Below are 18851 nucleotides of genomic sequence, written 5' to 3'. Positions count from 1 at the left end.
TCTTTTTGATGACAGCCACCCTGGCAGGTGTGAGGTTATACCTCACTGCAGTTTTGATTCACATTTCCCTGATGATTAGTGATGGTGAGCATCTTTTCATGTGCATGTCTTCCTTGGAAAAATGTCTATTCAGATCTTCTGCCCATTTTTTTTCCTTTTTCAGCCACCCCATGCTGTATTCCTGGGCCAGGGATCAGATTCGAGCTGCAGATGTAACAACACAGGATCTTTAACCCACTGTGCTGTGCCAGGGATTAAACCTGTATCCCAGGGCTCGAGCAATGCCATCAATCCCACTGAGCCACAGTGGGAACTCCCTGCCCATTTTTTACACTTGATCTTAGCCAAAAGACTGAGAAGTAATCCCTGCCCATTTTTTAATCAGGGTTTTTTGGGGGGGGAGGGAGGTTTTTGAGTTGTATGAGCTTTTTGTGTATTTTGGATATTTACCCCTTATTTGGATACATCATTCACAAATATCTACACCCATTCAGGAGGTGGACTGTACCGTTGCTGTATGAAACTTTTAATTTTTTTGTTATTTGTCTTTATTAATTTTAGGGCCACATCCACAGTAGATGGAGGTTCCCAGGCTAGGGATCAAATCAGAGCTGCAGCTGCTAGCCTACCCCACAGCCACAGCAATGCCAAATCTGAGCTGTGTCTGCAACCTATACCACAGCTCATGGCAACACCGGATCCTTAACCCGTTGAGTGAGGCCAGGGATTGAACTTGCATCCTCATGGATGCTAGTCAGATTTGTTGTCACTGAGCCACAATGGGAACTCCAAAAGCTTTTTATTTTGATATAGTCTCATTCATTTATTTCTGCTCTTGTTTCCCTTGCCTGAGGAGAAATATCCAAAAAAATTTACAAAGATTGATATCAAAGAATATACTTAGAGGAGTTCCCGTCATAGCTTAGCAGTTAACAAACCCAACTAATATCCATAAAGATGGGGGTTTGATCCCTGGCCTTACTCAGTGGGTTAAGGATCTGGTGTTGCCATGAGCTGCGGTGTGGGTCAGATTCGGCTTGGATCTGGTGATGCTGTGGCATAGGCCTGCAGCTGCAGCTTCCGATTCAACCCCTAGCCTGGGAATTCCCATATGCTGAGGGTACGGCCCTAAAACAAAAAAGCTTCGAGAGTTTTATGGTTTCAGCTCTTATATTTAAGTCTTTAATCCATACTGAATTACTTTTTGTGCATGGTATGAGAGAGTAGTCCAGTTTGCCCGACACCATTTATTGAAGAAGCTGTCTTTTCCCCACTGTATATGCATGCCTCTTTTGTCATAGACTATTTCCCACACAAGGGTGGGTTCATTTCTGTGCTCTCTATTCTGTTCCACTGATTTACGTGTCCGTTTTTTTTCTGCCAGTATCATACTGGATTTTTTAATTTAATTTTTATTTTATAAGGAGTATCGCTGATTCACAATACTGTGTTAGTTTCAGGTATACAGTAAAATGATTCAGTTATACATATGTCCAGTTTTTTCAGACTCATTTCCTATGCAGCTTATTACAAAATATCGAATAGAGGTTCCTGTGCTATACATAGGTCCTTGTTGATTATCTCTCTTATATAAAGAGATGTGTATATATCAATCCTAAACTCCTAATTTGCCTCTCTCCCCTCCACCTTTCCCCTTTGGTAACCGTAAGTTTGTTTTTAAAATCTTTTTATGTTTTCTAAATAAGTTTATTTGCATCATTTTTTGGCCCTGCCCATGACATTCGGAAGTTCCTGGGCCAGGGATCAAACCCATGCCACACTGTGACAAGAGCTACAGCAGTGACAACGCTGGGTCCTTAACCCATTGAGCCACCAGGGTATTCTTGTATCTCTTTTTTAGATTCTACATATGGATGATACCAAATGATATTTGTCTTTCTCTGACTTATTTCACTTAGTATGATAATCTCTAGGTCCGTGTTGCTGCAAATGGCAGTTTCATTCCTTTTTTATGGCTGAGTAATATTCCATTGTATATATATGTACATCTTTTTTATCCATTCATCTGTTGAATTTAAGCTGCTTCCATGTCTTGGCTATTATAAATAGTGTTGCAATGAATACTGAGGTGCATGTGTTTTTAAAAATTATGATTTTCTCTAGAGATAAGCCCAAGAGTGGGATTGCTGAATCATACGGTAGATCTATTCTTGTTGTTTCTGTGTGTTGTTTTGTTTTGTTTTGCTTTGCTTTTTAGGGCTGCACCTGCAGCACATGAAAGTTCCCAGGCTAGGGGTAGAATAGGGAGCTGCAGTTGCCAGCCATAGCCACACCCACAGCAATGCCAGATTCTTAACCCACTGACTAAGGACACAGATCAAACCTGCATCCTCATCCTCATGGATGTTAGCCAAGTTCATTATTGCTGAGCCATGACAGAAACTCCTATTTTTAGTTTAAGGAACTTCCATACTATTTTCCATAGTGGCCATACCAATTTACATTCCCACCAATAGTGTAGCAACGTTCCCTTTTCTACACACCCTCTCCAGTATTTGTTCGTAGATGTTTTTCTTTTTTTTGGTTGCAGCATGTAGCATCTTGATATAGGACCTAAGTTCCCAGGCCACAGTGGTGAAACTACCAAGTCCTAACCTCTAGACCACCAGGGAACCTGTAGACTTTTTGATAATGGCCATGCTGACTGATATGAGATGATACTTCATTGTAGTTTTGATTAGAATTTCTCTAATAATTAGAGATGCTGAGCATCTTTTCATTTGCTTTTTGGCCATCCGTATGTCTTTTTTGGAGAAATGTCTATTTAGATCTTCTGCCCATTTCTTGATTGGGTTTTTATTTTTGTTTTGATATAGTGCTTCCTGAGCTGTTTGTAGAGACTAATCCGTTGTCATTTTGTGTGCAAGTATTTTCTCCCATTCTGTGGATTGTCTTTTTGTTCTGTTTATGATTTCCTTTGCTGAGCAAAAGCTTTTAAGTGTAACTAGGTCCCATTTGTTTATTTTTGGTTTTAAATTCATTACTCCAGGAGGGGGATCCAAAAAAATAATGCTGTGATTTATGTCAAAGAGTGTTTGGCCTATGTTTTCCTCTTAAGAGTTTTATAATATCTGGTCTTACATTTAGGTCTTTAATCCATTTTGAGTTTATTTTTGTGTATGGCATTAGAGAATGTTCCATTTCATTCTTTTACATGTAGCTGTCCAGTTTTCCCAGTACCCCTTACTAAAGAGACTGTCTTTTCTCCATTGTATATTCTTGCCTTCTTTGTCATAGATTAACTGACCATAGGTGTGTGGGTTTATGTCTGGGCTTTCTATCCTGTTCCATTGATCTATAGTACTGTTTTTATGTCAGTATTATACTTTATGATTACTGTAGCTTTGTAGCTATAAGTATGAAGTCAGGGAATTGAATCTCTAGCTTTGTTCTTCTTTCTCAAGATTGCTTTGGCCATTTGGAATCTTTTGTGTTTCCACAGAAATTTTTAGAATTCTTTGTTCTAGTTCTGTGAAAAATGTCACTGATATTTGACAGGGTTTGCACTGAATCTGTAGACTGCCGTAGGTATGGTCATTTTAACAATACAAATTCTTGCAATCCATGAACATGGTGTATCTTTCCATCTGTTTGGGTCTCCTTCAATTTCTTTTATCAGTGTCTGGTAGTTTTCTAAGCCCAAGTATTTTCCTCCTTAGTCAGATTTATTCCTAGGTATTTTATCCTTTTACGATGTGATTTTTTTTTTTTTTTTGTCTTTTTGCCATTTCTAGGGCCGCTCCCTCGGCATGTGGAGGATCCCAGGCTAGGGGTCAAATAGGAGCTGTGGCCTCCGGCCTACGCGGTATCTGAGCCGCGTCTGCAACCTACACCACAGCTCACGGCAATGCCAGATCGTTAACCCACTGAGCAAGGGCAGGGACCGAACCCGCAACCTCATGGTTCCCAGTCGGATTCATTAACCACTACGCCACAACGGGAACTCCTACGATGTGATTTTAAGTGGGATTGTTTTCTAAATTTCTCTGATAGTTCACTCTTAGTGTATAGAAATACACTAGATTTCTATACAATAATTTTGTATCCTGCAACTTTACCAAACTCACTGATGAACTCCAGCAGTTTTCCAATGGTGTCTTTAGGATTCTCTATGTATAGTATCATGCTACCCGCAAACAGCGACAGTTTTACTGCTTTCTTTCTAATTTGGATTCATTTTATTTCTTTTTCTTGTCTGACACTGTGACTAGGACTTTCAATACTATGTTGCATAAAAGTGGAGAGAGTGAACATTATTGTTTTGTTCCTCATCTTAGAGGAAATGCTTTCAGCTGTCCACCACTGAGTATGGTATCAGCTATAGAACTATTAAATATGGCCTTTGTTATGTTGAGGTGTGTTCCCTCTATATACACTTTTTAAGTTTTTTTTTTTTTTTTTTTAAGGTTTCACCTGCAGCATATGGAGGTTCCCAGGCGAGGGATCAAATTGGAGCTGCAGCTGCCAGACTATGCCACAGCCACAGCAACACCAGACCCAAGCTGCATCTGCAACCTCCACTGCAGATCCTTAACCCACTGAGTAAGGCCAGGGACTGAACCTACATCCACACAGACACCCGAATCCTCATGAATAATAGTTGGGTTCTTAACCCACTGAGCCACAACAGGAACTCCATTTTTTCAGAGTTGGTTTTTTTTTATCATAAATGGATGTTGAATTTTGTCAAAAGCCCTTTATGCATCTATTGACAATCATATTTTATTTTTATTTAATGTGTATATCACATAGATTGTTTTCTGGATAGTGAACCAACCTTGTGTCCCTGAGATAAATCCCACTTGATCGATCATAGTGCATAACCCTTTTAATGTTTTACTGAATTCAATTTGCTAATATTTTGTTGAGAATTTTTGCATCTATATTCATCAGTGGTATCAGCCTGTAATTTTCTTTTTTTTGTGCTGTCTTTGGTTTTAGTATCAGGGTGAGGCTAGTCTCATGTAATTTCCTCTGTAATTTTTTTGGAATAGCTTGAGAAGAAGCACTGACTCAACTCTAAACGTTTGATAAATTCACTTGTGAAGCCATCTTATCCTGGACTTTTGTTTTAGAGTTCTTTAAATTACTGATTCAATTTTTTTACTGGTAACTGTTCTGTTCCTATTTTCTAGTTCTTTCCAGTTCAGTCTCCAGTGATTATAAATTTTTAGGAATATGTCCATTTGTTCCAGGCTATCCATTTTATTGACATGCAGTTGTCCACAGCAGTTTATGGTCTTTTGTATTTCTTTGGTATCAGTTGTGACTTCTTATTTCTTTTATTGATTTGGGCCCTCCTTTTTTCTTGACAAATCTGGCTGAAAGTTTGTCAATTTTGCCTACATTTCAAAAAATCAGCTCTTTGAAAACTTCATTGATCTTTTTTTTTTTTTCTTTTTAGGGCTGAACCTGTAGCATATGGAAGTTCCTAGGCTAGGGGTCAAACTGGAGTTGTAGCTGCCTGCTTCCGCCACAGCCACAGCAATGCGGGATCCAAGCCACATCTGTGACCTACACCACAGCTTGCAGCAGTGCCGGATCCTCAACCCACTGAGCAAGGCCAGGGATTGAACCTGCATCCTCATGGATACTAATCGGGTTCATTTCTACTGAGCCACGACTGGTACTCCACTTATATTGTTTTTTAAATCTCTATTTCATTTATTTCTGCTCTGATTCTAGATGACATCTTCCATTCTACTAACTCTGGGTTTTACTTGGTCTTTTTTTAGTTCCTTCAGGTGTAAGATTAGGTTGTTTATTTTTGAGATTTTTCTTGTTTTCTGGGGTGGACTTGTATTACTATAATTTTCCCTCTTAAAACTGCTTTCCCAGTTGGATTTAATGATATGGTGAACTGGGTATGAGTCAATGTCATATTATAATACATTCAAGGAGAAAAATGTTCAACAGTAAATCCAGGCAATTCATTTCAGAATTTACACTGGAAAGTCAGGAAAAAAAATGGGAGTGGTAGCTGGAAGGAGAAGTGTTTCTTTTTTAAAAATGGAAGAGGAGCTCTCTGGTGGCTCAGTGGGTTAAGGATCTGGGATTGTCACTGCTGTGGCTCAGGTTGCAGCTGTGATGTGGTTCAGTCCCTGGCCAGGGAGCTTCTCTATGCTGTGTGCATGGCCCTCCCAAAAAAGGACAAAATAACAGTGTAAATGCTGACGAGATGGTTAGAGCAGAGTGGGAACTGATAACACGGTAGACAAAGGGAAAACTGCAGTGTTACCCTTGAGGGGGCAAGAGCAGATGGGATCTGAAATAGAAGTTAGGGGAACTGCTGGGCTTTAGTGGGTGTGAACAGCTACAGTTTGTCTCTAATAACAAAGAGAAGACGTAAATGCATAAATTCACATAGGTGAATAGATACGAAAATTCTCTTTCAACTGCCTCAATTTCCTCAAAGAAACAAGAAAAAAGTTCATCAGTGGAGACTGAGGTGGGGGGGGGGAGGTTTTGTAGTATAGGTTTAAAGAGAATAGCAAAAGCAGGAAACAGTAATCTCAAAGAATGAGAGAGTGACTGGACTAAAGAAATAATAGTGTGACTCAAGAGTTCCTGTTGTGTCTCAGTAGAAACAAACCCGACTAGTATCCATGAGGACGTGGGCTGGATCCCTGACCTTGCTCAATGGGTTAAGTATCTGGTGAGGCCAGGGATCAAGGCAGCTGCAGCTCCAATTGGACCCCTAGCCTGGGAACTCATGGGTGCAACCCTCAAAAGACGGACGGACGGACAGAGGAAAGGAAGAAAGAGTGACTGAAATTAAATAAAATCAGCTGGCAGGTTTTTCTCCACCCAAGTCTGGCCCTGCTGGTGCAGGTAAATATAAAGAGTACCTGGAGCAGTAGCCATAATAAGAACACAGATCAGTCAAATAAGTACTGGTCTCTTAAGGAAGAGACCAGCAGAGGGGTTGAGAGTGTCTGCAAGGTAGTGATAATAATGACTGATTATGGAAAAGTAGAGTAAGGAGGGAAGTGAGTACGTGAAAAGGATGAAGGAGAGTAAAAAGCTGACAGAATCAATGGACTGTTGGTACTGGTAGTCTGTGTATTAAAGGGGGTGAAGTGGAAAGATGGAGAATTTCATTTGGAAATCGAAACTGTCATAAAAATCTAAGAATTACTACAGCACAGAACCAGATCCTTGGGATTCCTACATTTAATAAGTAAGTTCAGTGTAGGGGTAAAATGAGAATGCGTATGTAAGATCTGAACAGCAGGTAAGAAAATTAAAAGGTAGATGATGGAAAATAGCCTAGGAATTCCTCATTTTTCTCTGTAAAACTTATCAAAAACTATTAGAAAAAACTAAATCTAACTTTTCTAAGGAAAAGAATGATTCAGGCTTTTTAAAAAGAATGTAACCTGCTGGTAAAATAGTTTAAAGAAAAGACTCAATCACTTGATTATTTTCCTTCACATCCTATTTGTTCTCACTTCCACATTTCCCTGCTTGTAGAGTTCAATGAATACAGTAACTTCAGCTTAAGTTTAGTGTCATTCTCTTTGGTTTATCCCTCGACACTAGCATTAGTAATTTCCACATTTCCCAAAAAGAGAGATCACTTTAAGAAAAAAAAGACTTTCACATTTAAAGATTTCAAAGCAAACCGTTACCCCAATACATAAACATCCATCTGCATATTCTTTAATTATCTACTTCCAAATCCACCTACAAGACATAACTTTACATTCAATCTGTTGAGCAGTTAAATATACAATTAAAATGGTACTTTTCAGTAGCCTGAAAAAATTAAAGTCTTGGTTTTCATTCTGCCATGCAACAATTATTAAAATGTATTAAATTCACAGTTAGTGTGAATGACAACAGCAATTAATTGCTTTACTCACCTCCTTAATAGCATCTTCATTAGGAAGAATGGAGCATAAGCATGTGATATAGGCTTGCTGAAAAGATGACACATTTGAAATTTCTTTAGATTCTGCACATACTTTTGATAAAGCAGTAGCCTGGGGGATGCAGTTAGATTTCAACAAATGTTTTATTCGCATTTGCAGAAAGAAAGGTCCTTCTTGTGCAATCAATTTATTGACTAGAAAAAAGGAAAAATGAAACAATTTGATAACATACCACATAATGTGCCAAGATTGTAAAGATGAAAGTTTGATATCTTTTATTGTTGTTTGTTTTTAGGGGATAAAAAGTCAGCTGATATAAGTGGGAAGTGATCTCAATACTCATCTAATAGAGCAAAGAGCAAAATAAATACATTTTGCTAATTATGGAGTTCCTGCTGTGGCGCAGTGGCTAGGGTCACTGCAGAGGCGTGGGTTCAATCCCTGGTCCTGTGCAGTGAATTAAAGGACCCAGGAACATCCACATGCCACAGTGCGGCCTTAAAAAAAAAAAAAAAAATGCTAATTATTCCCACTTTATTTAGTAGTTTTATTTTGAACACCAAACTTTTTAATAAAGCTACTAATAAGATTTCATCAAAATTCATTATTTGACCTTCTCCTTCACTTTCTGATAAGGAGAGTCAAGAACAGTGAAATGAACTATAAGCATAAATACAAGGGAAAAAGGCAAGTATTCTACATAATATTAACAACTACCACTTGAACATTTTTGAGGTACCAAGCTTTAAGCTGAGTGTTTTTATATACCTCTCATTTATTCTTCACACCACCACCAAGGCAAGTATTATTATCCCCAGTTTAAGGTTAGGAAAATTAATACTCAGAGAAATTAGGTAACTTGCCAAGGATTCCAAAGCCAGTGGTGGTCTTTCCTCTAAACCAGGCATTTCTCAAAGTGTGTTCCACCGACCAAAAGACCTGAGAGATAGTCCTAGAAAAAAAAAGGATTCCTTGGTCAAATCTCTGAACAGTCCTGCAATGAAGAAAACTGTTCACTTTTATTTAACCCAATATTTCCCAAACTGATTTGACCAGAGAACCCTTTTACACATATCATTAGTACAATGTAAAATCTATGTTCCTGGTTCAGTACACACTTTGGAAAATGCTGCTCTCAGCAGTACTCAATATTAGGCACCTGAACACTAATTTGTACAGTGTTCTCAATAAGCCCACAACTTATGAACAATAAATACTCATAAAGTGTGTGGCATCATTACATAGTATTATTAGGAATCTTATTAAAATGTAGAGTCTAAATCAGTAGGTCTGGGATAGGACCTGAGATTCTGATTTTCTATAAGTCCCTTGGGTAACAGTCATGAAACTAGGTCTACAGGTCACATGTGGAATAGAAATCGTTAATATTAATGGTTAGCCACCAGCAAGGTGGGTGGGGGGAGAAGAACCCCTGGCCCAATCTAACTACACATCAGAATCAACCGTAAAGATTTTTTAATTCTCTTTAAAAAAAAAAAAAGGTAGGAGTTCCCGTCGTGGCGCAGTGGTTAGCGAATCCGACTAGGAACCATGAGGTTTCGGGTTTGGTCCCTGCCCTTGCTCAGTGGGTTAACGATCCGTCGTTGCCATGAGCTGTGGTGTAGGTTGCAGACGCGGCTCGGATCCCGTGTTGCTGTGGCTTTGGTGTAGGCTGGTGGCTACAGCTCTGATTCGACCCCTAGCCTGGGAACCTCCATATGCCGTGGGAGCGGCCCAAGAAATAGCAAACAAACAAACAAACAAACAGACAAACAAAAAAGGTAATACCATATATGCAAGGGACAAAAAACTTTAAAGGCACACAAAAAGGTATGCAGTTAAAAGCTGTCTCCCTTCTACCCTGACTCCAGTCCCCTAGCCTCTCTCCCCAAGAAACAGTAACCATTTCCAATTTCTTGTTTATCCCTTTCAGAAACATTTTGAATACAGAAGACATATTTCTTTTCCCATTTAACAGATCATACAGGTTATTCTATCACATCACTGTTAGGGAAACTACCTCAATACCTGTAGCAACTGAATGTTATTCCACTGTATGAATATATCACAATTAATTTAATCAATCCCCTCCTGATACACTTGAAAGTTGTTTCCAATCCTTGGCAACTGTCAATAATGCTGTAATTTACAGTCTTGTACAGAGGCCATTTTACACATGCCTATACCTAAACAAAAATTCCTAGAAGTGAAACTGCTGCCAAATCGATCTCCAGAGATTATACCAATTTATACTCCCAGCACTTACGGGTGGAGGGTGCCCATTTTCTGTAGCTCTTCAAAAAGGTCTGTATTCCAGAGCTCCACCTCTGGAGATTTTGATTTTGATTTAGTGGACTATGGACCTTGGGGGGGGGGGGTGTTGAGTGGGTGTGTGGGTGTGTGTGTGGGGGGGGTGTGCATGCCTGCCATGTCAAACTGCACAGATACTCCAATAAACAGTCAAGATCAAAAGGCATGGACAGAAAATAAATCACTTGGGCTTTTCTATTTTAGTCCCAAAAGCACTAAATTCCACAAAATGAACTTACAATCATATCTCAAATAGCTACTCCCTCCTTATTTCTATTTTTCAGTAATGGTATTCTCTCAACATAAAGAAATGAAATTTTGGCAATCCTTCCTTGCCAACTCCTTTCCTAAGGAAATCAACTTAGTTACTGCCCCAACAATTCTTTTTAAAATTCTCTCAAATATAATTCCTTTATATTATTTCCTGCCACATCTGTCACCCTACCAGCCCAGTGTGCCTAACAGCAGATTCTGCTCTTATTTATCTGCTCCAGATTGTATGCATTTGCAAAAATCCCACACCTGAAAACAGGCATGTTATCTATAAAACCCACCTCCTTCTAAATTCCATAGCATTTTACTTCTCTTACCACACTCAGTTTTCTCTGCAAGTACAGTAATAAAGGATTAGAGTGTACAAAAGTTAAGATTTCAGGGTCTGGGTCATGACCCATATACATACTAGCCGTGAGACCCTTGGACAAATTGGTTGACCTTTCTGAGCCTCAAGTTTCTCTATCTATGAAAAGATGAGTAACATCTACCTCACAGAGACAAAAGAATCATAAATGAAATACCATAATGCATGTAAGACACTGAGCACAAAATCAAGCTCAATACTAGCTGCTATTATTTGTCTCTGATCACTTCCTGATTAAACTGCGATTTTATTTTATTTTATTTTATTTGCTTTTTAGGGCTGCACCTACAGCATATGGAGGTTCCCAGGCTAGGGGTCTAATCATAGCTACAGCTGCCAGCCTACATCACAGCGACAGCAACATCAGATCCGAGCCGCATCTGTGACCTACACCACAGCTCATGGCCACATTGGATCCTTAACCCAATGAGCGAGGCAGGGATCGAACCTGCCAACCTCATGGTTCCTAGTCAGATTCGTTTCTGCTGCGCCATGACAGGAACTCCATGCTGTAAGCAATTTTAAACAAATACCATGTCATATTAACTTCTGTATTCCCTACAGCACTAAGCACAATGTTTTATATATTATGGATGTTTAATAAAACCATATATTTAGCAACTGATTGGTTATCACTTGTAATCAATCAAAATCTTTTAAATATCTCAACTGGGCTCAGATTCTCCCTTCAAGTTTTAACTATGTGGCCTTGGGCATGTGTAATCTCTCACCTGTTTAATGGATTAAATGAGATGGGGGGTAATACAGTGCCCATCACATAATAGGCATTATATAAATTGTAGCTATTATTTCTATGAAGTAAAACTATTTTACTCAACATATTATAATCACAGTTAAACCATGATATCAATTTTTTAACACACAGATCAAAACTCTATTTTAAAAATCATTTTGTCAAATCAATCCTTACTTAACTGTATTTTAGAAAGAAAAATCCACCCATACACTTCAATATTTAAAATGATATAAGTTTACGACAAGAAGTCTCACTCCCAATTGTGATCTCTTCTGTATTTTATTTTTTCCAAAGATTTTAATTCAAAAAAAAATTTAGAGTTCCCTTCATGGCTCAGCGGTTAACAAACCTGACTAGGATCCATGAGGACGTGGGTTCGATCCCTGGCTTCGCTCGGTGAATTGGGGGTCTGGTGTTGCCGTGAGCTGTGGTGTAGGTGGCAGACTCGGATTCAACCCCTAGCCTGGGAACTTCCATATACCGTGGGTGTGGCCCTAAAAAAGCAAAAAAATAAAGAAAGAAATAAAAGACAGTGAATTCCTCATTAAAAAAAAAAATTTAATCATATGTCCTCTCTTCCACGTAGATCCAACAACTGAACCATTTTGCCATATTTCTTTGTCTAGTTTTTCTTTTTCTGAGCCATTTAAAAACTTAAAAAACATCATGACAGGTTACCTCCTATATATACTTCGATGTGTAAAAAAAATGACAACATTTAAGGTGTAGTAAAAGGTTTGTTTTTTTTTTTCCTAACAGAAAAGAGCATTTTTGTTTTTAGTGAAGCCTCAGGTGACACATGACAATTCACAAAATGGCTTCAGATGTAGGTACTAGAAGAGAAACAAACTGAGGTGAGAAGGAAAAACAACCAGGGAGAGGTAAGAGCTGGCAGGTTCTTAGTTTGATTTACAGGGGGGGGAAGTTAGTGCCTCTGAACAATTAGGATGGATCTCTTCCTTCAACCCTTGGTAGGGGAGAGAGGGGAAAAAAAGCAAAAGGCTGTTGCTTTGGCCCTGCTGAACCTCAAGGAAAATGGAGAAAAAACAGTGTTTTAATGTCATGAATTATGGGAAAGAGGGGAGGAGGATGCTAAGCAGAGCACAGGTCATCTAGAAAATCTGGCATATATCAAAAAGCAGCTCTGAAACCGCTCTGGTACACTGGAAGGAAGGTCCCCAAGGTTGATGAGCCTGAGGTCTCTGGGGCTGTGGGATGCTGTCATTGCCACTGGAAGTAAGGGTGGTTTTGTGAGCAATGGGGCTCAAGACAGGAACCATTAGTAGGGCTGTGGCTGGGCTTGGTCTTGCCAGGCTTACCTTTTGTGGCTGGCCACTGAGATGGCTTGGGATAGAAAGGACTTTGATACCTGGGTGGTAAGACTCGCTCAATGCCCTGCTAATCATGCCAGGCAAAGCGTCAACAACTGGTACTTATTACACACTTCAATAATAAACTGGAGATTGTTTTGAGAGAAAAGGTTATAAAATTCAAGAACTCATGGCAGGAAAAATAAAAACCTTAGAAACTTTTTTTTTAATTCAAAAAACTAAACTGAAAACCATTTTCTGAGTTACTTAGAGGTTAAAAAAATTGTACTTTTATGCTTCTGATTACTGCTATTGAAAAAAGTGAAATGAAAGTCACTGCTTTATAGCATCAAATATGTTTTGTTTTATTGTTGTTGTTTTTTTCTCTTTCTTTTTTGGGGGCCAAACCCACAGCATATGGAGGCTCCCAGGCTAGGCATCAAATTGGAACAGTAGCTGCCACCCTGCACCACAGCTCACGGCAACGCCTGGATCCTCAACCCACTGAGCAAGGATTGAACCTGCGTCCTCATGGATGCCAATCAGATTTGTTAACCACTGAGCCAAGACGGGAACTCCAAATATGTTTTCTTTTGCCTTTTTTTTAAGGCCACACCCACATCATATGGAGGTTCCCAGGCTATGGGTCAATTTAGAAGCTGCAGCTGCTGGCCTACTCCATAGCCAAAGCAACATGGGATCTGAGCTGTGTCTGCAACCTACACCACAGCTCACGACAACACCAGATCCTTAACTCACTGAGCAGGGCCAGGGATCAAACCCGAATCCCTCATTGATACTAGTTGTGTTCATTACCACTGGGCCAAGATGGGAACTCCATCAAATATGTTAATATCTGGGCTGCAAGGGCAGTGTAACTATAAAGATTAGCTAATCTGCTGGTGTGAAATTAGTAAGGGTCAACTGAGAAAGTAAGCAGGCCATTGGCTGCCCACCAATTGTACTGTGATTTTCGGCTTACATATGTGGGTATCCTATACCCATTCAGAGTTTTACAGATAGTAGGTACTTAATCTTTACTGAATGTATAGAATACCATGGATGTTAGATAACAATGCTTCTCCCCGATTCTTGATTATTTTCCTATGTGACAAGAAATTAAGTACCATTAACTCCTGAAGTGGGGTGATACATTTAATTAGTACATTGGGGAAAATAAATTAGGGACATTTAAAGCAACTCCATCCTTTTTCCTTTTGAGCGCGGGCCTGTCTACAGAGACCATGCATTCTGCACTCCTGTCAAGCCCTATCTGGACTGGGATCTGCCTAGTTTTGAGATACTTTTGGCTCTATCCTCTAGCAACTTTTAATAATAATAAAGGCCCCTACCTGCCTATTTTTACAAAACAATGCCATTTATTGGGAACCTCAACAGAAAACAATAAATATCAATCTATTTTCTATTTAACAGCTTTTCTCATTCATTTTCTTTTGTCAGTCTAACTGATAATCAACAGAATTATCAGAGGAAAGAGACCAAGAGAAAATCTAAGAACCCAACACCAATCTTCTCAGTGTACAGAAAAACCCAAGCAGCATGTATACAGTAGTTTATCAAACTTGGTGAATGAAGCTAACCGGGATATTTTAAGACAACATCCTAATGGCATGTCCTAAAAGCTGAACTAAAGATATATTGAAAGTGTAAATGTAAACTATTCCGAAACTCTTATTCCAGAAACATACATTTACAAATAACTTAAAACAAATGAAATCATAAGTGTTGGACATATGAGATATTTTGTGTCTTAAATGCAAATATCAACTCAAACCTGTAAATCTTCTGGCCTTAAACTGACAAACTGCAAATTTTCATTCTTTGCCTATCTCTGCACAATACTTAAATTCCAATGTTTCATAAACTTAAAATAAAAAGCAAATTTTTTTTAATATTCCTCAGCTATAGTAACTAGTCAACAAAATATAAGCAAAGCTCTACTATATACCAAAGACTGGAAACAGATTATTCATTTCTATCTCAGGAATTTCTATATAAACATTATTATTCAATGGAACATTTAAAAACAAATACAAAGGGACACTTTATTTATTTATTTTTGTCTTTTTAGGGCCGCACCTGAGGCATATGGAGGTTCCCAGGCTAAGGGTCTAATCAGAACTGTAGCCATCAGCCTATGCCACAGCCACAGCAACGCCAGATCTGAGCCACATATGCAATCTATACCACAGCTCATGGCAATGCCAGATCCTTAACCCACTGAGCAGGGATTGAACCTGCAACCTCATGCATGGGTTCCTAATCGGATTCATTTCGGCTACACCAAGATGGGAACTCCGACAAAGGGATACTTTAAAAACACTACCTAAAAATTCAAGAATCCTTAGGCAAAACATTAAATGCTAATTAGTTAAATGTTAGTTTTTACTATTCAAAGGAGAAAAGAATGACTGGTTATTAGATACACAGGTAAAATTCACAAAATTTTAACACAGAAATAAATTTTAATTCTCTAAGAACTAAATCCTCCTTCAATAGTATAGTTTTAAGCTTACCTTCTTCTGTTTCTACTGGCTGTTGAGACAGAATTTTAAGAAGAATAGGGTTTTTCCACACCCCCTCCTTGGTAACATGAACCAGTATTTGTAGGTTATTATTTCCAAATTCCAATAATGCATCATGTGACTCCTAAAAAAAAAAAAAAAAGGCATATCCAGAAATGAGGCAATATAAAAAGTAGTTCTGGGGGAGTTCCCATTGTGGCACAGTGTAAGTGAACCCGACTAGTATCCATGAGAACGAGGATTTGATCCCTGGCTTTGCTCAGTGGGTTAAGGATCCAGTGTTGCCATGAGCTGTGGTGTAGATGGTAAATGTGGCTAGGATCCCAGGTTGCTGTGGCTGTGGTATATAGGCCAGTGGCTACAGCTCACATTCGACCCCTAGCCTGGGCACTTACCTAAACTGCAGGTGCAGCCTTAAAAGACCCAAAAAAAAGCCCTGGAAGGGTTACATGACCATGCCTTATATATTTATTTGTACCTCTACTGCCTTTATTTTACTGAACACATATTCAGAAATATATCCTAAATGTCTGATGAATACTTGAGAGTTACACAGGTGGGAGAAAAAGGCAAATATTTAGGCATAAAATTGAAGAATAAATACCAGAGTAATCTTTCTGTAAAGGATACTAATAAAAATACTAACAGTCCCAATAAGCACATTTGCCCTTCTAGAATGTCTTATGCCAGGACAAAACTACTGGCAGGCCCCAAAACATAGAATGACAGGGAGTTTCCATTGCAGCACAACGAAAACAAATCCAACTAGGAACCGTAAGGTTGAGCGTTTGATCCCTGCCCTCACTCAGTGGGTTAAGGATCCAGCGTTGCCATAAGCCGTGGTGTACATCACAAACACGGCTCAGATCCCACATTGCTGTGGCTATGTCATAGGCCTGCAGCTATAGCTCCAATTCAACCCCTAGCCTGGAAAACTCTGTATGCCACAGGTGTGGCCCTAGAAAGAAAGAAAGAAAAAAAAAAGGAATGATAAAAATCAATGTGCTATACATGAAAGATGATTTTAACAGCTGTATCAATATTTGACAAATTAAGACCACAAAAGGCCAAGAACATGACAAAGAAAAATCTAAAGATTAACATTATCATTTTATTTGGGTTATATATCCCAAAGGAAAGAAATTTCCAGGTAATGAGTTATGTCTGACAGCATGCAAATCTTTTCTTTTCTTTTCTTTTTTTTTTTTTTTTTTTTTAGGGCTGCACCCGTGGCATGTCGGCATGTGGAAGTTTCCAGGCTAGGGGTCCAATTGGAGCTACAGCTGCCAGCCTACACCACAGCCACAGCCACGCCAGACGCAAGCCACATCTGCAGCCTACACCACAACTCACAGCAATGTCAGATCCTTAACCACTGAGCAAGGCCAGGGATGGAACCTGCTTCCTCATGGATCCTAATCAGGTTTGTTACCGCTGATCTATGACGGGAACTCCCGCAAATCTTTACTTATGCTTACATAAAATAGGTCCAGGCTCTAATGGAATTTGCGTCCTCAAGGAAGCAGTTAAACAAAACAAGCTCTAGGTATAAACCTAGGTGTAACTTTGGGCAATCTAATGAACCTCTCTATGCTTGTCTCCCCATCCGTAAATGGAGATTCAAATGATCTCTATGTTATACGGTTTCAATGTGCTTAAAAGATACAAAATGTAAAACAATACAGAGCAGTATTTGGTACATAAATAATGATAATAAATGAATGATAGCTATTTTACTTATTATGTCTATTTTCTTTAAATAGTTTTTGTTGGAGTCCCATCATGGCACATTGATTAACGAATCCAACTAGGAACCATGAGGTTTCGGGTTCAATCCCTGGCCTTGCTCAGTGGGTTAAGGATCCAGCGTTGCCATGAGCTGTGGTGTAGGTCGAAGACGCGGCTCGGATCCCGCGTTGCTGTGACTCTGGCATATGCCAGTGGCTAGAGCTCCAATTAGACCCCTAGCCTGGGAACCTCCATATGCCGTGGGAGCGGCCCTAGAAAAGGCAAAAAGACCTAAATAAATAAATAAATAAATAGTTTTTGTCTCTACCGGTAAAAGGCAAATTTACTTCTAGGCAAAGGCAAACTTACTGCACTAGAAGTGCAGTTCCTTTTCTCCTACCTTACTCTCCTCTTCCCAACTTGCTACTCTCTGATCTGCTCATCTAAGAACATTGACTCTCAATCCAATACGAGAGTCAATGCAGCTCCCCGTAAGCAAAACGCATGAACAGAATCTCTGATTACTATTATGGCTGTTTAAGAGACTTAGCATTTTAAGTCCCTGAAGTATTGGGAGATTACTAGATAAGTGTAATATGAATGAGCCAAATAGTGCTAACTTATAAATATATACAATTATATAATACATAATTATACATACATAATACAATATATAACTGTATATGTTTATAAGATATGTATTTATTTGTGTGTGGCCATGCCCACAGCATGCAGAAGTTCTAGGACCAGAGACCAAATCTGAACCACAGCAGAGATCCAAGCCATAGCAGTAACAACACCAGATGCTTAACCCACTGTGCCACCAGGAAAGGTGGCAACAATTTTATTTTGATTTATTTATTTATTTATTTTTCTTTTTAGGGCTGCACCCAAGTCACATGGAAGTTCCCAGGCTAGGGACAGAATTGGATCTGCACCTACCCCAAAGCCACAGCAACACCAGATCCAAGCCATGTCTGCAACCTACATCACAGCTTGTGGCAACTCAGGATCCTTAAACCACTGAGTAGGCCAGAGATCAAACCCCAAGTCCTCAAAGACACTAGTTTGGTTCATTATCAGTGAACCACAACGGGAACTTCAAATTTTATATTTTTAATAGTTTTATTCTCTCTAAAACTTTGTTTTGAAGAATGAAAACTTTGTGTTGATTTCTAAGCTACGTAAAGGCTAAGAAAATCAAATGAAAAAAAACTGTTAGTACATTCCCTTCATCTGGAAGGCCTTTTTCTCAGTCCATGAAATTAATACCAGCATATAATGAACTTGTTTTTGTTCCAAGTTTCCAATTTTAGTTTTCTGGGAGAAGTTAACTAGGTGTCTTAGATACCTACACAGAGAACTTTTTTGAGCCCAAATCAACTCACCTGTAAAGACTGAAGGAAGAGTACCCAGGCTTCACAAGGCAGTTCACTTTCAGAAACTGAAAGCAGTAATTCAAAACAGCTCCTAGAATATAAATAACTAAGTCACCACATAAAGGTGATTATAGTCATAATCAAGTACAATATGACAGTGATACTTAATATACATTTTACATTTATTTAGATTATTTTATATTTGTTTTTCACTCCTCAAAATCTTACTCAATTTTATTATATTAACTTTCCAACTTTAAAAAAAAAGAGAAAAAAGAAAAACTAT

The 18851-nt window shown here is 38.9% G+C and overlaps 1 protein-coding gene across 1 annotated transcript in view; it reads right to left on the bottom strand.

Moving 5' to 3' along the window:
- The window catches only part of RLF (RLF zinc finger), a 93653-nt gene that overhangs the window by 46627 nt on the left and 28175 nt on the right, over nucleotides 1–18851 (bottom strand). The window contains exons 3-5 of the mRNA XM_047793512.1: nucleotides 18575–18656; nucleotides 15450–15582; nucleotides 7887–8089 (exon numbers count right to left, since the gene is read on the bottom strand). Of these exons, the coding sequence (XP_047649468.1) occupies nucleotides 7887–8089; nucleotides 15450–15582; nucleotides 18575–18656 (418 nt within the window). The remainder of the gene's footprint in view (nucleotides 1–7886; nucleotides 8090–15449; nucleotides 15583–18574; nucleotides 18657–18851) is intronic.

This window comes from Phacochoerus africanus, chromosome 8 (assembly GCF_016906955.1).
Source record: "Phacochoerus africanus isolate WHEZ1 chromosome 8, ROS_Pafr_v1, whole genome shotgun sequence".
Lineage (NCBI taxonomy): Eukaryota > Metazoa > Chordata > Mammalia > Artiodactyla > Suidae > Phacochoerus > Phacochoerus africanus.
The sequence above is the reverse complement of the archived record's forward strand: the minus strand, read 5'-3'. Positions and strand labels throughout refer to the sequence as shown.